General features: G+C 35.8%; 1 protein-coding gene across 1 annotated transcript; it reads left to right on the top strand.

Annotated features, from left to right (window-relative positions):
* The first annotated feature begins 2,968 nt into the window (after window positions 1–2,968).
* On the top strand, window positions 2,969–6,018 carry LOC140966228 (butanoate--CoA ligase AAE1). The gene is made up of 2 exons (XM_073426575.1): window positions 2,969–3,394; window positions 4,424–6,018. The coding sequence occupies exons 1-2, from the start codon at window positions 3,191–3,193 to the stop codon at window positions 5,888–5,890; spliced, it is 1,671 nt and encodes a 556-aa protein (XP_073282676.1). The 5' UTR covers window positions 2,969–3,190; the 3' UTR covers window positions 5,891–6,018.
* The last annotated feature ends 18,095 nt before the right edge of the window (window positions 6,019–24,113 follow it).

The raw sequence follows: 24,113 nt of genomic DNA, 5'->3' as shown, positions 1-24,113 counted from the left end.
ATATTCCATCATTGAGGTGGTGCATTTAATTGAGTTCAAAGGTTGCAATTTATTAACATATACGATCTTTTAGAAGTGGAAGAGAAAAAAAACACAAAATTAAATTAAAAAGTTCTTTCTTTAAAAGTATATTTTATTATAATTTGGATTGCTCCGATATGAATCCAAGACATCCTCTTCTTTATAAGGAATTAATTGCATCTCCATCCGGTTTCCCATAAGTTCCATTGGGATTTTCATTTTCCTTCTGGAAACTTTTTAGATTAGATCATGATTTTTGTTTATTAGGACAAGATTTCTATGAACTTTTTTACATATCCTGCAGAGAATCCTTGATATCTCGATAGTTTAAGATTTTTCCCTCATGATCTTTTGAACCATGTTATTAGATATTTTTGTCTGGCTAAAGAAACTAGACAAGTGTTCATGTGTTTCGTGTCGAAACACCTCGTCTTCAATCAGATTCTGATTTTGTTCCATCAAGTTCTTCCTGACTCAAGATTTCTTCTTCTTCATATATACTTTCGTCTGAAGAAATATTTTCAAACTGATATACTTGAACTAGATCTTAGTAATAAACCGTTTCTTCAATATCTCGAGTTGGTTCAAATCATTTTATCCTTTCCTGTGATTTTCTAGACAGTTGGTCGAAATATAACATTTTGCTCCACATGCCCAGCAATTAAAATCTTTAAAAATTTAACTAGCTTGAGTTTGAGCTCCACTGAAAGTTTTCTTTTTTAGTGTACGCCCTATGCTGCTAGATGAGTTTGATGCTTAGGATGACATCCTATTTCTTGATGATCTTCTTTTTTGCCCAAATTTATGAGATCTGACTTTTTGCCTAGATCATACTGTTATGGGTTTCCAAGAACTACTTCCACTTATTCCTTTTCTGGCATAAGGATGAGATCTAAAGCTCTTAATTTTCTGCATTTGTGGCTTACTTGTTGGAAGATCATTTTATTTACAAAATAAAAAATAGTACATTTATTAATACCCTTTAATCGTTTGTGATTTTTTTTGTAATGATGTCATAGGACATCATTATGCCACTTTTCTTTTGAGAAAAGAGGTCATTCATGTCAAAATATCTGGATTACTAGGGACATATTCTCTAATTAACATTTCCCTCCAGGGGCTTAGCATTTTGGAGAAGAAAAGTTGTATTGATGTATTTTCTTCGATCCTTAATTTAATCTATATTTAATGAATAACATAGTGTATCATCTACCAAACAGATGTTATGTAATTCAAGACTATACAAAGCTTGAGTATATATTTTTTTCTTCTATGTGTCTTGACTTTTAAAATAATTTATCCTTATAAATTGTACTTTAAATATGATAGTCATTCTCCTGGCTATCTCACTAAAAGATTCTCCATCTAGGACTGACTATTTGATTTCTATCGAAGTCATGTACCAAGGGATTAACTGATCCCATCATACTCATTTTTAAAAGTTTAATGAATCGTTCTTTGTTGAGATCAAGTGTACTTAATGCGATTCTCATAGCCGATGTCTAGTCATCTATGAGATCTTCTCTGTTTTTAAAATCAAGTACATCAATGTTATTCGAGTGCTAGATTATGAAGAGGAAGCCAAATCAAGACCCGGGACCCGAGAGCCGCGCGCTAGGGCGGCCAAAGATTACCGCCCCAACGCCAAAGACACTGTCATGTGCCATGTTTTCCAGAACACTCCGCGTTAGGGCGGCCAAACTTAACCTCCCCATTGCGCCACCTGCGGAATAATTTTTATTTTCCTATTTTAGAGTCCAATTTGTTTAGGTAACTAGATTTTGATATCTTGGAGATTTGTAAACAATATGTACACGGAAATTCATTATTGTAATGGAATTAAATTCTTGATTTTATGATATTTTGTGAGTTTTTCTCCTCAATTTCAAAGCTTTTTTTTGTATACACTTTGTGTGTTTCTCAAATCAAAATTATCAAAGTTTAATACTTTGTGGTGTTTGTCGATTGTTCTTCACTCGGATTGTCAAAGACGAGTTCTTTGAATGTTTGCATGAGATCGATTATTTATCTCGTTAATATTTGTTGCTAAGTTCTTCGTAATTTAGAGGTGAATATTACAAAATTATTTGTTCAAAAAGATCGGGACAAAACAACCGTTTCTTTGTTTCATCGAATCGAGGGCGTGACTCAGTTTTTGAGCGCGTTTGTTTTTCATGGTTCGAAGGATCGCATCATATTGGTTCTAAAACAGATTTATCATGGGTGTTTGATGCAAGAGAATTTGATTTCTATCTGACCTTGTTCCTGTTGGGTGTGTTTTTCACCTATTTGAAAATCTCACGGTTTCCCTCGGTGGTTCATGGTAAGATGACCAAATTATTGAGGGAAGTTTACCCTCTGTTGTATTCATCTTCAGATCTACGACCTTGAGATTAGCAAAAGACTCTGCAAGATCTTGAAGATCTTCTAGACCAACATGTCTATAGTTGTCATCAGCTTAATTTATTTTATCATAGATTTTAATCAGATTGATAATTTTTTCTTCGTTGGTCAAAGGTTTTGCCATGACCTCGGCCTTGTCTCTTTGGTGTAATAAGAGTTCAGTACGAAAAGATGATGATAACCTTTCTTCCGAGATCCTTTTATTAGAACTTGATTGTTATTCTAGAGTTTGGATTCTTGTTTGAATATTCTTTAATGTTTCAAGAATTTTTTCTCGTTTTTCAATGATTTCTAGATTTTATGTTGTACTTAATATTGTTCATTGTCATAGTTATGCAGTGTCTTTTGGATTTCGGTAAAATCTCCGGAGAATATAGATGAATCTGATACAATTTATAGTAACATATTACTTTAAATCAAGTCGGTCACATCGACATTGATTAATATTTCAAATATTTAACTCGAATCAGAAATCAATCAATTGATAATAAAATTAAAATAATCAATTAAAAATCAAATTATTGATATTGTTTTGGAATTGGATGTGAACATTTCGAGACTCGAGCAAGTTTTCCTCGGCCTCATTGTAAAGTCAAAAGTCTCTTCTTTATCATCATTTTCGCCACTCTTTTCCAATTTCTGACTTCATTACTGCTTCTTGTCTTCAATAGTTCAAGCTCGGGTCTCGAATCTGAACAAGAGACACTTGATTTTTCTCAAATCCCAGATCTTTAGAGATCCAAGAATCGCATAATACTAACATCAGATGGAAAAGGGCATGCTGAAATGTTCGGCAAACTATGTTCCGCTGAGTCCCATAAGTTTCTTGGAAAGATCAGCAGCCATTTACAGAGACTGTGTATCTGTTGTGTATGGAGATTTGAGGTTCACATGGAAGCAAACTCATGAAAGATGTGTGAGGCTTGCTTCTGCTCTCACCGCTAATCTCTCTCTTTCCACTGGCCATGTTGTAAGGATCTCACCCTTTTTTCTTCATAGCTTACTGGGAATTATATTCATATTTTTTCTATCTATTTTCTTGTTTGAATCACTCTTGAGAGATTGTTTTTTTGTGGGATTTTTGTGTCTGTGAAAATTGCAAATTTGTGTGATTCTGTGTATTTTTTCCTGCTTTATTTAGGTAATAGTAAACTTGATATTTTTTTGGGCAAGAAAATATTTCGGGTGGTCCGTGGTTGCAATTATTGCACTACTTTTCGTTGTCTGCAAGTGAACTTTAATAAAATTGACACAAAATTCCATATAAAAATTAAAGGCTTATTATTAAATTATTAAAATAGTATATATGAGTGTATTAAAAAAAACATTTAGAGATTTTTTTTGAAAAAAAACTTTAGACACATTAAAAGAATAATATCCGAAAGAACCACAAGGTCAGAACCTAATAATCTTTTGCATAAATGCCCTTGTGAATTTTGATAAAGAAGTGATTAATTATTTTTTGATATTATTAAAAATGTCATTTATTTATTAATCAGAAACCTATGATTTTACTCTATGTTTTCAGATAATGTTAAAAATTTTGGGAAGTTTATGCCCATAAAAATATCTACAAGAATACATAATATTTTTTAGAATTAAAAATATCTTTAAATATACAATTTTTATCTAAAATTGGTATATCTTTAATTATGTTTCAATTCCTAATCCTTTAATTTTTACTTGGTTGCTACAGTAATCAATGTAAATCGAAAAATAAAAGCGAGCAGTTTTTTTATTTTTATTTATAAATTTTGTTCTTTCTTGCACTATCTGCATATTATACTTAGTTGTAGTGTCCACGTCTATATATATAACTCACAAAAATAATCCACATTAAGTTTGTTGATGTGGAGATCTAACATACATCTCACGCCAAAGAATGAACAATTGGAGCGTGACATCTAACAATATATATATAAAAGAATATATATATGGTCATTTTCTTAGTATTTATTCTCTGTAGCAAGTAACAAGTGAGATATACTACTATGACCAGGTTGCGGCCTTGGCCCCAAATATACCAGCATTGTATGAGCTACATTTTGCTGTTCCAATGGCGGGAGCGGTCCTCTGTACACTCAACACGCGACATGATCCAGCGATGGTATCAGTTTTGCTCGAACATTCTGAATCAAAAGTCATATTTGTTGACTACCAACTTCTTCATATTGCCAAGGGTGCGTTAGAAATATTATCAAAGAAAGGCATCAAACTGCCTTGTTTAATCTTGATTCGGGAATCCTGCGACTCAGTGTCTGGTACAAATGACAAGATTTCTATGCCTGAAACGTTAGAATACGAGTCTTTCTTGCTGACAGGGCGATCTGATTTTGAAATAGTAAGGCCTAATGATGAGTGTGACCCCATCTCTTTGAACTACACGTCAGGCACGACATCGAATCCAAAAGGTGTCGTTTACAGCCATCGAGGGGCATATCTCAATTCTTTAGCTGCTGCTCTACTTAATGAGATGAAATCTATGCCAGTTTATTTGTGGACAGTCCCCATGTTTCACTGCAATGGATGGTGCCTTACTTGGGCCGTGGCTGCTCAAGGTGGTACAAATATTTGCATCCGAAGTGTCACTGCAAAGGCAACATTTGACAGCATAGCCGCACATCGTGTGTCACACATGGGAGGTGCACCGACCGTGCTGAACATGATCGTGAATTCATTGGAAAACGAGCGAAAGCCGTTACGAGAAAAGGTGACAGTGATGACAGGCGGTGCGCCACCCCCTCCTCATGTACTCTTTAAGATGGAAGAACTGGGGTTCAAAATACAGCATTCATATGGTTTGACAGAAACTTATGGTCCTGCGACAATCTGTGCTTGGAAACCAGAGTGGAACTCGTTACCACCTGAAACACGAGCAAAAATAAAGTCTCGACAAGGGCTGCAGCATCTTGGAATGGAAGAGGTCGATGTTAAAAATCCTGATACAATGGTGAGTGTGCCACTTGATGGAAAATCAATGGGAGAGGTCATGTTTAGAGGGAACACAGTAATGAATGGTTACTTGAAAGACGAAAAGGCGACTCGGGAGGCTTTTAAAGGTGGTTGGTTTAGGAGTGGGGATATTGGAGTGAAGCAACCTGATGGCTATATCGAGCTAAAAGATCGATCGAAGGATGTTATAATCTCTGGAGGGGAGAATATAAGCTCGATTGAAGTAGAATCAGTTATTTTCAGTCATCCATCGGTTCTCGAAGCTGCTGTTGTGGGGAGACCTGATGATCATTGGGGCGAGACACCTTGTGCCTTTGTGAAACTTAAGGATGGCTGCAAGGCGACGGAGGGTGACATTATAAAGTTCTGTCGGGAACAGTTGCCACATTACATGGCTCCAAAGACAGTAATTTTTCATGATTTGCCAAAAACTTCAACAGGGAAGACACAGAAGTTTGTTCTCAGGCAAAAGGCTAAAGATCTGGGCAGTCTTTCAAAAGCCAGTAAATTGTAGCATTCATCCAAAAATCTAAGTAATGAGAAATATTGTTTTACTTCATCTTTTTGTTGCACCAAGATCTGTGTGAAAAACTTTCTTGACATTGTTGTTGTATGATGTAAGTTGGTTCTGGGATTTTTGCATCTTTTCCTGCAATAACTTTTGCCAACTGACAATTACCACACCACCGAGAACAAATTAAGTTAGAAATCTTACGCTGTAGTTATAGCCGTTGGATTGGTCTGAGACCCTGACAAAATGTGTTGCCTTGAACACCTTGTTTTGCTGGATCAAAGGTTAATCCCTTACGGGATACAACATAGGATGGAGCATATATGTTAGAAATTTAAAATAATACTGAACTAAATTCGATATACATACACAAAAGTATAATATGTAAAGATCGATACGTGGAAATATAAACATGAGCGGGTTATAATCTCTAACCATTGATATTGAATTTGATATTGGAATTGAAGAGATCCTACGGACACGAGAAAACAAAGATATTGTAAACTTTTATGCAGTTTATGATATGATGTATTTTTGGATAACTGCATAGATTTTAGGGATCATGTATGTCACTGTTTATAGAAGTTCTCTAACCATCATTGTTTGAATTGTTTGTGACTTACCTTGATAATATTTATTTAGGATATGATAAATGAAATTTCAAAATCTTAATCCAGATAATATTCTTGATTTATCTTCTTTTAAATATAAGACATTTATCACATTTATCTTAATGAAATATGTTCACCATAGTTAAAGTATTTTATTGACTTTAATAAAATTATATAATATTCTTCTACTCGGTCTACATATGAACTGAATAATCAAGAAATCAATCATCATCTAAAGTTAAGGAACAAATACAAGAATAATGGTGATAAATTCTCTTATACTCAGTGTTATCTTTCATGTGTCACATATATTATATTCCTTAATATAACTTGATAAATAAAACCAATGTTTTATTGTAGGTCCAACTTAATTGATATTTTCTTAAGATAACTGAATATATACATAACTGAATATGAGAAATATCACAATTGTTTGAGTCTTATTATCAAATTCAAATGTATATACCAAAAATCTTTAAGAAACAAATACATCATTAATTACCACATGATCCTTAAACATCTTAATTTGCATGTCTTTAGGTCAAAGGATCATTAATTCAGTAACAATGTATTCAATTACCACTTTATTTTGCTTAACATGTTCTCCAACGACTAAAATACTTTATGTCGACATACTTAATTCGATTGTCGCTTTAGTCAGAAAAACTACAACTGAATTGTAGTGATATAATCTTAATGGCTTAGACAATTCTAAGCCCAAAAATGAAACTCTTTAACATACATCATACAATAGTGCTTCAAAATAAAAGAAAAATTTAGACTTCATAGTACGTAGAACTAATAAATCACTTTTGAATTGTTAGTTCATCTATATACAAGCATGTAAAACTTCGATACCATGAATCTACCCCCAAACCTTTTTGCTGCTTTCTGGTGGTCACTACCTAGATAACTCTAATAATTTTTCTATAAATCCTGCTTTCACTAACATTATGTTATACATAATAGTTCACAATGTTCTAAACAAAACTCAATAAAGAGATAACATTCTGAAATATTAAAAACTACTAATGTGAAGCTTATTTCAATCTATATAATTTTCTTAATCGTTTAATATTAGATACACATTATCACTAGAAAAGAATATTTAATGTTATTTCATATAACATTCTTACTCTATATCACAATTGAGAAAAAATACATCCATCCAATGCAAAATCTAAATCAAATCAACTATTAATGTCATGAACACATGAATAAAATTTTGTTAAATACATGAGATATTAACTTCATGTAGTTTATTTTCTTTCCTTGAGTGAATTTCTTAGCAATGACTCTATCCTTATGTTGTTCAATATTGTCTAATGAGATTTCATTTGTCTTAAAGAATCATCTACAATAAATTATGACTGAACCAACTTTTAGACTACATTATTTGCTATTGAATTCATTATCATTTGTAACATTATACCATAAATTAGATTTCTTATTGCTCATAGTTTGTGAAAACATATAAGGATCATTTTTGGCTCAAGAATAAATAGTTAGATTATTTCACATACATAATATAATCACTTGAAATGGTTTATCTATTAATTTCATTATATCTTCTTAATGTTGCATCAACACTTTTCAATAAATCTAGATCGTGTTATTCAACATAATGCTCAATATCTTGATGAACATTAAGATCCTTAGGATCATTATCAACAATTTGTGGATTTTATTTGATTGGTTTAACAATACACACTTTAACCCGAGGATGTTCTGAATAAAAATCATTATATAATTTGTGTGATTCGATAAGTATCATAATGATCAATATTCTGAAGTTGATCACTCTCACTAACCAAGTCATTCCCAAGGAATTTCACATCTCTTGATTTCACAAATCTTATGATTTGTAACGGACATGAAAATATATATATATATCCTTTAGATATTTTGTATATCCAGTTAAATACTCATTAATGGTCCTTATGTGTAACTTGTTTTCTTGTAGATTATGAACTCTTGCTTTAGACAAGCATACTCAAACATGCATATGTCCCAAACTCGATTTCCAATATTTTTATAATTCAAATAATGTCTTTTGGACAACCTCATTTGGAATCTGATACACACAATCATTCTAAGAATTTCAATTCACAATAACTTAAGAAGTTATATACTAACCATGTTCCGCAACATATCCATCCTCAAGTGTATCTACCATAATTTTTATCATATCTCATCTCACACCATAATATATTTTATCATATCTCATCTCACGACATTACTTATGTACTTCCACCTTATATGTTTTATCATACATCCAACACTTCATATTTATTTTGAAGCAAGTAGGAATACATATGACGCAAGAAATCATAAATAAAGGTACAAAGGTATTTCTGACCATACAAGTCTATATACGGACAACAAATATCCCCAAGTATGATCTCCACTATGTTTGAATCCCTCTTAACACATTTCTTTGACACATTGGTCTACTTACTCTTAATTTATTCCAAATAAGTGTCCAAGCAGTACAAATCAAGATGTCACATAATAGAGTAATATTAATCCATAACACATTTGTTAATTCCAAATTATTTTCTGAATATGTAATAGTGGATATATTTTTGTAAATTAATGAAAACAAACCATCAAAGAAAATATTTGAAACGTCCACTACGCGTTTTTCTTTAAAATATACTAGAAAAAAAAATTTCCCACCTTTCGACCGAAATATGTACTTATATATATTTTTGACACCATTTAAAATAAACCAACCAACTATTATTTGAAAATCTAAAAGAACGCATTCAAAACATAAAGCGTAAACTTCAACCAACCCTTAGATGACATTATTTCAAAAATAAACTTAACTCTAACATCCTTTCAAAAACCTCTCAAAGCATTATAAGTCATAAAATTTTTAAAATAGCTTTAATCTTAAACATAATTTTATTTGAGGAAAACTAGCGAGGGTCCTCGGATTGTGTGCACCTTCAGTCCAGCTAGTTCAACCATCAAGCCCTCCATCAATATCAAGTTCACCTGCATCGATCACACCTAGTGAGTCTATTGACTCAGCAAATCTTAATAATGATAACAAGTAATACATATACATTCAGAAGCAACAGTGAAAATATTTTTCCTTAAAATAACTTTTCATGAACATGCATAAACTTGAACATTTTCCTTTCATCATATATTTTTTCATTTCATCATGCATATACGTTTCTCTTTTTATTGAATTCAGATCCTCAATTGTGACTTTTGTATTACCTGGAGGTCGATGAATCGATCTATGTATTACTACGGTACAAGGCGACGGGGACATCAGCGACACTCTCATCTGTCAACTGATCCTTGGCCTTACATATCATCGTATCATCGTATTAGTCACAATCAATTAACCTCCTTCAACTTTTTATATTTCCATCACTTATAAAAATTCATCCACATACCTTAATCGATCCCCTTTCAAGTGGTATCAGAGCTAAGGATACTATTTTGTGTAGCATATACATAATATTATATTAAGGTCGATTTCTAACCGCATGAGATGAATTTTCGCAACAAAAATCGAGGCCGTCGTGGGGCGGTTTTGGGCAGCATGTTGCTGCCCATTTCGGGCAGCTCGGGTTGCCCGTGGGGCTGCCCATTTCAGGCAGCAATGGCAGCCCGAGGGGCTGCCCGAACAGCCCCTTGTTTTAATAAAAAAAAAATTTAAGTTGGCCGGAATCCGGCGACGGCGATGACGACCAGGGTTTCCAAAAGTGTTTTGGATTATCAAAGTGTCATGGGCCTTGAAGTTTTTGGACCATTAGATGGCTAACATAAATTGTGAAATTTAAATGGGCCAAAATGTTTTTGGTGAAAATTGATTTTTTGGGCCCTTAAGTTTAAATTTACAAAAGTTGCAAATATTTTCTCATGAAATAAATAATTAAATTTGGACTTTAATTATTTATAGTAAATTGTGATTTACAAGAAATTCGGTTATAAATAAATTAATTAGAAAGTAGACAAATGGGTTTGTATACTTTGTTAATTTAGTTTATAATCGTAGCGGTTAGTGATTGGATCAAGCTATATAATATTTGATCAATTGATTATTGTGATAATTAATTGATGTTGTATGATATGTGATATTATGCATGAAGGATGATCAAAACCCCAAGCCCAATTTTCTAGGTGTATGCTAGGATATTTTGTGTTGAATGATTGTAATAATTATCAATTTATAAAGTGGGCTTGGTTTATGACCCGTTCCCACCCCCATGAGATGTATCCCTATTTGCTATGGATATTTATTTGTAAATATTAGTATAGTGGAAGATCAAGATTGGAAGATGGTGGCCTTGATGATTATGAAGATCGAAGACATGTAAATATTAGAAGCTAATGTAATAGTTGCATTTGCATCACATGCATTTCCCTAGGATTGGACCTAGGCTCGTGTTTAGCTCACACGGGCCATTAGTTTTGGGGCGATTGATCATCCTTGTTTTGTTTACTGTTTATAATATATGCATGATATGTTATAAATAATGAGTATGTACGTTATTATTATGATAATAACAAAGTTGCATGAATCCGGCAATCATACGATCAAACATGGCGAGCTTTTAAAATAAAATTAATGATGAGACCTTTCAAAATTAAAAAAACCCTCATTTTGAATAAGATTCAAAATTAATATCAAGCCCGAAAAGGGGAATTATAAAGTTGTTTATAATTTCCATGTCTTCCATCGACAATGAGTGCATGATGAACGCAACCCGTGTTTCGGGCTCGGCTCATATTATTGGAGGGGTCTTGGACACCGGAAAGTTGTGACATCCATTGACATTGTGATGTGAACTACGTGGAACTCCCATGATTTCGGCTCATATTATTGAGGGAACTCATGGCGAGCGTCCATTAAGGTTCAACATCGATGGGTAAGGCTTGACACGTAAATATGAACGACGTCATATTATTGGGTCCTAATCAAACGTGAGAGAAAAGTTTACGTATTCTTCTAAACCAACCATGCAACATATCTTTTAACATTATAGTTTCCTCATAAAATTTCATAAATATTTGAAATAAATACTTTAACATATATTGCAGCATCCAGGGCACTGTCAGGACGTCTAACATTTTTCAGGTATAAAATGACCGTTTTGCCCCTGAAACCCTAACTTTCCAAATTTATCCTTAGACCTTAAAACGGCGACACAAATCATTCCAAACTTAACATATCACCTTAAATGCACCCATAAATATTTCTTAGACATAACTTAAGCTCCTCGACTAATTTCTCAATTCGTTTTTAAACTTAGACACACATCCTAGATTTGACTCATATGGACTCGAAACTTAACCAAACCTTACCAAATTTGAACCAAAGCTTATTAACACTTAACCATACCATATACAACACAATTCAAGCCCATTAAGACCTTCGAACCAGCCTAGCTCAGCTGCTGAATTTTCATGTCTTAATTTGAAACCCTAGCCTCCTACCCATGCAACCTTCTTCCCTGGCCCATATCCACCACGACCAGCCCCTAGGCCACCCTCCTAGGACCATTACCATGCCCACAGCAAGCCATTGGACCGAAACTAACAGCCCAAACACACCCAGCCCCTCCACCCATGCCCTAGGAAGCCTTGCGCGACCCCATAGGCGCGGCTGGTGCCTATACTTCGAACCAACCCTTGTGCAGCCACCCTAGGACCATCATTCCGCCCTCTTAGGTCTTCTAGTCATGCCCTAACCGTAGCTACAAACCATGGCCCTCAAGGACTTCTAGCCGAAAACCCTAGCCACAAGGACTCTTATTTTGGTGCAACCCTTAACACCTCGTGTCCAGCCCTTGTGCAGCCTCACTTAAACCTCATAAACCCTCAGAAATTCATCCCTTTTAGTGTCCCTACCATGTCAGCCCCTCCAAGTATCCTTAGCATGAGTTTTGAATCACAAAAACATGAGTTCTTGGCATAGCATGGCATAAAAACGAAAATAAATACAAGGGCAACATATTTTTCATGCAAACATACATCAAACATATAATATGATGTGATAGATGAGAAAAAAGAGATTAATGCATGCCTTTGCGTTTATTACGCACGAAAAACGGCTTGCGATGCGAGGGACGTTGACGAGGGAAAAACCTTGCTGAAAATCTCCAAACTTGCTTGAATCTCCTCTCCAAAACCGTGGGTGTGTGCGTCTGGTTTGCTGCTTGGAAGAGTTCTAGCTCTTTGAGGGATGAGGCGTGAGTTGTGTGGGGTTTGGGAAGGGTTTTTGGCTATATTTATTTTAATTAAAACACATGGTGCGAGCTTAGGCTCATTAACCTAGTATAATAGGTCTATTAAGCCCATTATTTATTATTTAAAATATTTTTTTTAGGAAATTTTGTGAAAATAATAGACAAGTTCTCAAAAAGTTCCTATTTTCGTCGAAAATCGAATACCGGTTAAAAATACGACTCAGGGTATAAAAACACCCAAACACTTCATTTTCAAAAATTCTATTTAAAATACACCACATATTAAACAATTAAAAATAATGATTTAATAAAATATTTTCCCTCATATGGTTCCCGGTCTCCGTTACTCGATCGCGTCTCGAATAACCTTTAAAACACATTTTTATGCATTCTAACAGAAAACCCTATTTTAAACATGTAAACATGCACACCATAATTGATCATGCTATTAAAACCATCTAATTAGTCGTTTTCTATTTTTTCTAGATTTGCATGCATTTAGATTACGTTATCGTATTTTGAACTTACAGTATTGAAACGTCTGCCCTTTTTATTCGTTTGCTTAAAACGTGCTAGAAATTTTTTTTTTCCCTCAAATTTTCGGCCTCTACATATACATATAACTAAAATACTTTTGCACCATTTTTTTTTAAAATAAAACATCCAACTAGTACTTGAAATCTCAAAGGAAAATAGTCAAAACAATAAATCGTAAAGCGTGTTACCAAACCTAAAAAGCAATAAGGGTTGAAAAGTGTAGCCCATACTAAACCTCTCAAAATCTCTGAAAAAGCATAAATAAAATGTCGTAAAAATCTTTAAGTTAAAGTCATAAACTTAAATAGATAAATAGAAGCGCCGGTACTCGGGTTATGTGCACCGACAGTCCAGCAAGTTCACCCATCAAGTCCTCCGATATCATAATTATTAATATCACCTGCATCATACACACCTAGTGAGTCTAAAGACTCAACACATCATACCCTTGATAACGAGTAATACGTAATGCAGTTAACATATAACAGTGAAAAATACTTGTACTTAAAATAACATTTTCATAAACATTTTTAGGATACATAAACTTTAAATAAAACATTTTCTTAAACCTTTTCATATCAATATTTTAACATATTCGTATTTATATTCGTATTCGTGTTTGTTGAATTCAGATCGTGATTGTGACTCGGATTCTTAATCGTATTGGGACGATGGATCCATCTATAAAAACCACAGTACTGGGTGGCGGGGACACCAGTGACACTCTCACCGGTCAACTAGGCCTTGGCCAACGTATTAACATATTCGTATTCATATTCGTATCCGTATCCAAGGAAATACGATCGTCGGGCTCCCACTGGGATCATAACCCTCACGATATTTCCAACATGTAGTAGTCACAATCCATTCACATCCTTCAACATGTTATCATCACTTAATAAAATCATGTATATACATATCATTTTATTTTTGAAACCAAGCATACAACATATCTTTTAAATGTCCAATTCAAACTTAATAATTCATGAACATCTAAAAATCATATTTCAACATATAAAAATTGATAAACACCCACAATCATTGAAAATAATCATATTAGCACATAAAATAGCATTTAGGACAATGCCATGACGTTTACTAATTTCTAGGTGTAAAATGACTGTTTTACCCCTGTACGTAAAATTTTACGTTTTTGACATTTTCTTAATTTCATTGACTCTAACATGTCCAAAATAATTATTTAAGCTTACATGAATTTTCTCGTATTTTTATTTAGCTTAAATCGAGGACTTTTAAATTAATCTTTAAATGTGACGTATTAATGTGTTTTAATCCCTTCCAAATCATGAACCACACCCGTGGACCCATGGCTCAATTTTTCCTCCTTAAATTTTCGTTTTTGACACTTAATCAAACCACCCGAGACAACTCCTAATTTACTCGAGCCACGCCCGAGCTACCTTGAGCCAAAACCTAACCAACCCATCTAGGAACACTCCTAACGTGTGTGTGTTTGTAGTGTCCTTGTTTCATTGGGACTCCTAGCCGCGTAGGACTCTACAAGTCCTTAACCACCGACCACCCATGACCCTAACCTTCCCTGGACCACGCCCTGACCATACCCAGACAAGCCCAGACCTTAGAACCCAGCAGCGAAGCCACCAGAATTCTGAAGCGCAACCTGCGCGTTCATGCTTATCCATGCTTCCTCATGTTCCTACTCGACCAGCAACCAACCAGGCCGCACATGCCCCTGCCCAGACCCTTGTGCACCCTCTTAGGACCCTAAAGAGTCGACCTAGCCCAGCCCAGAACCCCCAGGTCAAGCCCCTTCTTCCCTGCACCAGCTGCTGTACCTACGAAGCTTTCATGGAGCTTCACGGGTTGGAGTCCTAGAAAGCTAGGACTCTTTCCCAGCCTCTTGTCTCAAGTCCTAGCGTGGCTAGGACTCTTCCCCTGACCCACACGTGACCCTAGCCCAGCCCTGGTCCAGCCAAAGCCAAGCCATGCATCCAACTTTCCCTTAATCGAACACCTATGACACAACAATCCAATTTCTGTTCCAGCATGTTTCTAAATCGCGTGCAGCTTGTTTCGTGCGTGCCCTTATACTCTAAACTCGTGTAAAACAACCCTTAATCCATACCCTAGTCATGGCAGCCCCTTAACACATATTAAACATGATTTTTGAACCAAAACCCAAGAGTTTAACACATGCTCATGCATAGATACAAAAATATAAGAAGTGTGGCTTGTTTTTCCATGAAATTCATGATCATAAAAATACTATGGTATGATAGATGTTTGAAAGAAAAAAATATGGCGTGCCTTTTCATTTTAAACACACGATTAACTGTTGACGATTGCGAAGAACGGCGGCTCGAAGACGATGACTTGAACCCTTGCAACTTTTGATGTTTTTCCCCTCAATTTGATTGTGCGTGCCGTGTATTTGGTGGTGGGGAGAAAAGAATTTTACTTTGTTGCGAGAAGTGGGGCGTGTGATTAATAGGTTATGGGGTGGGGTTTTGTACATATTTTATAGTAAATAAATCATTAATTAAGCTTAGGCCCATTAGGTAGTTAATTAGGCCCAAATAAGCTCATTAGTGATTAATTAGAATATTAAAAATAATTTTGCTAAAATAAGTTTGTGAATTTATTAGTCGGGTTGTCAAAACGTTTGTATTTTTGTTAAAAACCAACATCGATAAAAATTACGTCCCGGCGTATAAATTCACATCAAAACCCCTTATTTTAAAAATATGAAAAAACATCACCTTTAATTTAAATAATCAAAACAATTAACAAATAAAACATTTTCTACTTTCAGCCCTAGGTCTCTGTTCCTTGATCGCAAGTCGAATAACATTTTAAAAATAGCTTTTAATACAACCATGTAGAAAAATATATTTTAAACATGCAAATATGCACAACATAATTAATTAATGCAATTAAAACAATTAATTAAAATACAAAGAAATTTAATAATTACATGCATGTGGTTTGCGTGGACCTTTAAATTTTCGGGGCATTACAATCTTCCCCCCTTCAATTGAATTTCGTCCTCGAAATTCGCTTATACTTAATAACTCAAAGTTTAGATTCAATTTTAGTATCCCAAAAATCCACGCTTCAGCTGCGCTACTCTGATCAAACTTAAGTTCTAGAACGTCCTTACGTCTCATTGATCTCAATTGATTTTACCTTCTAAATCATTATTTGTGAATTGCAACTTAAAAAGACCCATAATGACTTAGTGATGTTACTATTATAACCCCGAATTTCAAATTTTCTTAAAATTTCCAATATAAAAATATGGATGACCACGCTTATCGTATATTACTTTCCTTATATTATACCCAAAATTTTCATCAACCTATCAAATTTCAATCTTAAAATCTCAAACGCATCCGCTAACGCTTAGATTTTTCAAGATTATTATTGATTCATCCTTAAAAACCCTTGATTAACATTCCCTATAACACTATAACCAAGATATCCCAATGTTCTAAATATTCTTACAAGTCTAAATCATCAAAAATTTCTATCAATTAAACCATCAAATTAACGTTTATTGCTAAATTAGTCCCCAATTTCTTTTACAATTGCAAAATAAATTTTTAATTTCCTCAAAAATTATCCTAATTGGTCCTTAATTTCAAAAATTTTACGATTAACCCATAGGTTTTTTGGCGTTCTTAATTTTCTTCTACGGGTTTCCCATAACATAATTTCAAAAATTTACACTTATTAATCCAAAAATCAATTCCTATAACCGATCTTACCTTTCATCAAAACTTAAAAACTCAATTTATATATTTTCTTACTCCCAAATAATTGCAAATCCTCGAATCATTATTACTTATGAGTAATTCCCAAAAATTAATTCAACTATTAACCACGAATCATAAATATTTTCTTAGAAGATCTACGTGTCCCAAAAGCGTTCATAATATTCACGATTAACTTATAGCCCAAAAATAAGACGTCGATACTAAAACCTAAAAATCAACATAGTCCAATTCCACCACAAATACAACATGCGTTAAAATCAAATAATTTCTTATTTCATATCGTATTACATATAAAATTTATAAAGCATATAAATCATATATCATCATAAAACTATTAAACAGGTGACGTAAACATATAATTCATATAATTATGCAGGTAACATCATAAAATCTTATAAAGCATGTAAACTTACAAATTGAGGCTTGATGACTGAGCTTTCCGGCGCTGATGGTGGCACAACCCTTTACAGGACCTTTGCTCTGATACCAACTGAGACGTCTGCTTATTCGTTTTCTTAAAAAGTACTAGAAATTTTTTTTTCCTCAAATTTTCGGCCTCTACATATACATATTACTAAAATACTTTTGCACCATTTTTTTTTAAATAAAACATCCAACTAGTACTTGAAATTCCAAAGGAAAATAGTCAAAAAAATAAATCGTAAAGCGTGTTACCAAACCTAAAAAGCAATAAGGGTTGAAAAGTGTAGCTCATACTAAACCTCTCAAAATCTCTGAAAAAGCATAAATAAAATGTCGTAAAAATCTTTAAGTTAAAGTCATAAACTTAGATGCGGAAAATAGAAGCGTCGGTCCTCGGGTTATGTGCACCGACAGTCCAGCAAGGTCACCCATCAAGTCCTCCAATATCATAATTATTAATATCACCTACATCATACACACCTAGTGAGTCTAAAAACTCAACACATCATACCCTTGATAACGAGTAATACGTAATACAGTTAACATGTAACAGTGAAAAATACTTGTACTTAAAATAACATTTTCAAGATACATAAACTTTAAATAAATTATTTTCTTAAACCTTTTCATATCAACATATTCATATCAACATTTTAACATATTCGTATTCATATTCATATTCGTGTTTGTTGAATTCAGATCGTGATTGTGACTCGTATTTTTAATCGTATTGGGGCGATGGATCCATCTATAATAACCACAGTACTGGGTGGCCGGGACACCAGCGACACTCTCACTGGTCAACTGGGCCTTGGCCAACGTATTAACATATTCGTATTCATATTCGTATCCATATCCAAGGAAATACGATCGTCGGGCTCCCACTGAGAGCATAACCCTCACGATATTTCCAACATGTAGTAGTCACAATCCCTTCACATCCTTCAACATGTTATCATCACTTAATAAAAATCATGTATATACATATCATTTTATTTTTGAAACCAAGCATACAACATATCTTTTAAATGTCCAATTTAAACTTAATAATTCATGAACTTCTAAAAATCATATTTCAACATATAAAAATTGATAAACACCCACAATCATTGAAAATAATCATATTAGCACATAAAATAGCATTTAGTATACTTCCATGACGTTTACTAATTTCTAGGTGTAAAATGACCGTTTTACCCATGTACGTAAAATTTTACGTTTTTGACATTTTTTTAATTTCATTGACTCTAACATGTCCCAAATAATTATTTAAGCTTACTTGATTTTTCTCGTATTTTTATTTAGCTTAAATCGAGGACTTTTAAATTAATCTTTAAATGTGACGTATTAATGCGTTTTAATCCCGAATTAAATCAAACCTTAATATAAAATTCCCAAATTAAAAACTTAGACTTTTAATAATTATTTAAGCTTAAATATAATTTTTCATAATTTTATAAAGCATAAAACTAGGCTTTTCAATTAACTCGTTAATTAGCGTTTCGTGCGGCTATTAAATCTCGAATAAATCCAAAACTCGTTATTTTGATATCAAATTTTAAACATAGCATTTTTAAGATTTATTCTACCCTTCCAAGTCATGAACCACACCCATGGACCCATGGCTCAATTTTTCCTCCTTAAATTTTCGTTTTTGACACTTAATCAAACCACCCGAGCCAAATCCTATTTATTCGAGCCACGCCCGAGCCACCTTGAGCCAAAACCGATCCAACCCATCTAGGAACCCTCTTGAGCAAGCTTAGCCCATAAAACCATTCCTGGATCGCTCAAAAACTTGCTGGAAGTCGACCTCAAATTCTGCACGTGTGTGTGTTTGTAGTGTTCTTGTTGCATTGGGACTCCTAGCCGCCTAGGACTCTACCAGCACTTAACCACCAACCACCCATGACCCTAACCTTCCCTGGACCACGCCCAGACCATACCCAGACAAGCCCAGACCTTAGAACCCAGCAGCGAAGCCACCAGAATTCTGAAGCGCAACCTGCGCGTTCATGCTTATCCATGCTTCCTCATGTTCCTACTCGACCAGCAACCAACCAGGCCGCACCAGCCCCTATCCAGACCCTTGTGCACCCTCTTAGGACCCTAAAGAGTCGACCTAGCCCAACCCAGAACCCCCAGGCCAAGCTCCTTCTTCCCTGCACCAGCTGCTGTACCTGCGCAGCTTTCATGGAGCTTCACGGGTTGGAGTCCTAGCTTGCTAGGACTCCTTTCCAGCCTCTTTTCTCGAGTCCTAGCGTGGCTAGGACTCTTCCCCTGACCCACACGTGACCCTAGCCCAGCCCTGGTCCAGCCTGTTAGGTGAGGTGGGGCCCGCTGAATAAAAAATTAAGAAAATTTGTATCCCACATCGGAAAGTTTACAAAAGTTGCTGGAGGGAATTAGTTATAAATAGAGCTCAATTCCTTCAGTTATTGTATCCCAAAATCAAAAGCTTTTTAGCTTTGATAAAAAGAGAGTGCATAGAAAAAAAGAGTGTATTTTTTCTTGAGTGCGGGAATTCTCTTGTGTGAGTTAGAGAAATTATTTTCTCGGTATACTCGGATTGGGAGTGTGAGAAATATTGAGTGTATTGGTGTATACACTTGTTGTAATATTTCTTCCAGTAATAAAAGTTGCAGTGCTCCGTGGACGTAGCCTATATTGGGTGAACCATGTAAATCTTTGTGTTCTTGTTGGTTATTTTATTCCGCAAGTTTTGGGTACTATATTATCATCGTGGTTGGCATCGCTTCGGGGGTGTAATTACCCAACAACTAGTATCAGAGCCTTGTTGTGAAAATTCTTAAGAATTCTGAGTATGCTCTGTGGTTGCAACTTTGTCTGATTTTCCACATCAGAAAAGATTTTTTAGATTTTTTGCTAAGGCTAGAGAAGTGATGGCCGGAGATGATGGATCGGGACCGGGAATCAACAAGTTCGACGGAACAGATTTTTCGTTCTGGCGGTTACAGATAAGAGATTATCTGTACAGTAAGAAGCTGCATCAACCTCTATCAGGAAAGAAACCGGAAAAGATGGAGGATGATGATTGGGAGCTCCTTGACCGACAGGTTTTAGGTGTCATACGATTGACCCTAACAAAGAACGTGGCGCATAACGTGGCGGAGGCCAAAACCACGGAGGAGATGATGACCATTCTGTCAGACATGTACGAGAAGCCATCAGCAAACAACAAAGTACATCTCATGAAGAAGTTATTCAACTTGAAGATGGGAGAAGGTGCTTCGGTGGCAAAACACATAAATGAATTCAACACGATTGTCTCCCAGCTGACATCGGTGGACATCAAATTTGATGATGAGATTCGGGCACTTATTCTTCTGGCGTCTTTACCAGACAATTGGGAACCGATGCGGGCAGCGGTTAGCAACTCTGTTGGAAAAGGAAAACTACAACTCAATGATGTTAGAGATCAAATCCTTGCTGAAGAAGTTCGCAGGAAAGACTCGGGTGAAGCAACATCATCGAGATCTGCTCTAAATCTTGATAACAGAGGAAGAGGCAGGAGTGGTGAAAGGAGTTCCAACCGATGGCGCGGTAGATCCAAGTCAAGAAATGGAAAAGACAAAAACATCTTTGAAAAGAATATGAAGTGCTGGAGCTGTGGTGAGACTGGTCACCTGAAAAAGAACTGCAGATCAACGAAGACTAATGCCAATGCTGTCACTGAGGAAGTACATGATGCTCTGCTATTATCCATGGAAAGCCCTGTTGATTCTTGGGTTATGGACTCGGGAGCTTCGTTTCATACCACTGGTGATCGCGATGTATTTGATAATTACATCGCTGGCGATTACGGAAAAGTTTTCCTGGCTGATGGAAAACCCTTGGAAATTGTTGGTATGGGTGATGTACGGATGAAAATGTCGAATGGATCTGTCTGGAAAATCAACAAAGTCAAGCATGTACCAAAATTGACACGCAATCTGATATCGGTGGGACAGCTCGATGATGAAGGCCATAATGTGACCGTCGGTGATGGTTCCTGGAAAGTGAACAAAGGAGCCATGATTGTTGCTCGAGGAAAGAAAACTGGAACACTGTATATGACTTCCAATTGCAGAGACACATTAGCAGCTGTGGATGCTGGAGCCAATTCAAGTCTATGGCATTATAGACTTGGACACATGAGTGAGAAGGGAATGAAGATGTTGGTGTCAAAAGGAAAGCTACCAGAATTAAAGACTGTTGAACACCAACTATGTGAAAGCTGTATCTTTGGAAAGCAGAAGAAGGTGAGCTTTTCAAAAAGCGGTAGAGAACCGAAAGCAGCAAAATTAGAGCTGGTTCATACTGATGTATGGGGACCATCTCCTGTGACATCCCTTGGAGGCTCGAGATACTATGTCACATTCATTGACGATTCGAGTAGAAAAGTTTGGGTTTATTTTCTGAAAAATAAATATGATGTTTACGAGACCTTTAAAAGGTGGAAAGCCATGGTGGAAAATGAGACCAACTTGAAGGTGAAGTGCTTACGGTCTGACAATGGTGTAGAATATGAAGATGATGAGTTCAAGAAATATTGTGCACAGAACGGGATCAAGATGGAGAAAACCATTGCTGGTACACCTCAACAGAGTGGTGTAGCTGAAAGGATGAACAGGACCTTGAATGAACGCGCAAGGAGCATTAGATTGCATTCTGGATTGCCAAAATCATTCTGGGCTGATGCTGTTAACACTGCAGCATATCTGATCAACAGAGGACCGTCGGTACCATTGGATTACAAAATACCCGAAGAGGTTTGGAGCGGCAAAGAAGTAAACCTTTCTTTCTTGAAAGTGTTTGGATGTCTATCCTATGTTCATATTGATTCAGCAAGCAGAACAAAACTTGATCCGAAATCAAAGAAGTGCTTCTTTATTGGTTATGGAGATAATTAGTTTGGTTATCGTTTCTGGGATGACCAAAATCGGAAGATCATTCGGAGCAGGGATGTAATCTTTAATGAGAAACTTCTGTACAAGGACAAGTCAGACATTGGAGCTGGAGATGAATGTCCTGAAGTCAAGAAGACTGATGAAGTGCCATTGACAAACATTCCTGTGAATGAATCGAAAACCAGTAACCAGGAAGATGAAGAAGAAACTGCACAAGATGATGACCCACAAACTCCGGTGGTTGAACTCAGGAGATCTTTGAGAACCATTAGACCACCTGATAGATACTCCCCTGCACTTCACTATATTTTGCTGACAGACAAAGGTGAACCGGAGACTTATGAAGAGGCAATGCAAAATGATGATTCAACCAAGTGGGAGTTGGCCATGGAAGATGAGATGGATTCACTGTCATCCAATCAGACGTGGGAGTTGACAGAACTTCCGCAAGGCAAAAAGGCGTTACATAACAAGTGGGTGTACCGGTTAAAAGAAGAGCATGATGGTAGCAAGCGGTACAAGGCAAGACTTGTTGTAAAAGGCTTCCAACAACGGGAAGGAATTGATTACACCGAGATTTTCTCTCCGGTGGTTAAATTAACCACTATCAGGACTGTACTTGGACTAGTGGCGAAGGAAGACTTACATTTGGAGCAGTTGGATGTAAAGACTGCGTTTCTTCACGGTGACCTAGATGAAGAAATTTATATGAAGCAGCCACAGGGCTTTGAAGTACGGGGAAAAGAGAGAATGGTGTGCAAACTTCAGAAGAGCTTGTACGGTCTCAAACAAGCTCCAAGACAGTGGTACAAGAAGTTTGATGGATTCATGAGTGAAAATGGATTCCTAAGGTGTCAAGCTGATCACTGCTGTTATGTGAAAAAGTTTGACGGTTCTTATATCATACTACTGCTATATGTAGATGATATGCTGATAGCTGGAGCTTGTCTGGAAGAAATTGATAAACTCAAGAAAGATTTATCAAAGGAATTTGCCATGAAGGATTTGGGTGCTGCAAAGCAAATCCTTGGAATGAGGATCTTCAGAGACCGGGTGAATGGATTCTTGAAGTTATCTCAAGAAGAGTACGTGAAAAAGGTGGTTAGCAGATTTAATATGGATGAAGCTAAATCTGTGAGTACTCCTTTGGCTAGTCATTTCAAACTAACCAAAGCACAATCACCATCGACGGAGCAGGAGCAGGCTTATATGAATAAGGTTCCTTATGCTTCTGCTGTCGGAAGCCTCATGTATGCAATGGTGTGCACAAGACCAGACATAGCACATGCAGTGGGAGTTGTGAGCAGGTTTATGAGTAATCCAGGAAAGCAACACTGGGAAGCAGTTAAGTGGATTCTCAGGTATTTGAAAGGTACTGCTAGTTGTTCTTTATGCTTCAGGAGATCAAAATTTGGCTTACAGGGTTTTGTCGATGCCGATATGGGTGGTGACCTGGATGGCAGGAAAAGTACTACTGGATATGTGTTCACATTAGGTGGTACAGTTGTAAGCTGGGTGTCTAAGCTGCAAAAGATTGTTGCGCTTTCGACTACTGAAGCTGAGTATGTTGCAGTTACAGAAGCTAGTAAGGAGATGATATGGTTGAGATCCTTTCTGGAGGAATTGGGTCAGAAGCTTGAAGATAGCACATTATACTGTGACAGTCAGAGTGCTATTCATTTAGCAAAAAATCCTGTTTATCATGCTAGGACAAAGCATATACAGGTTAGGTACCATTTCATCAGATCAGTGCTGGAAGATGGAGTCTTGAT

The sequence above is a fragment of the Primulina huaijiensis genome, chromosome 2 (genome assembly GCF_012295235.1).
Source record: "Primulina huaijiensis isolate GDHJ02 chromosome 2, ASM1229523v2, whole genome shotgun sequence".
NCBI classification, from domain to species: domain Eukaryota; kingdom Viridiplantae; phylum Streptophyta; class Magnoliopsida; order Lamiales; family Gesneriaceae; genus Primulina; species Primulina huaijiensis.
Note: the sequence above shows the minus strand (reverse complement) of the source record. Positions and strands in the feature narration are given on the sequence as shown.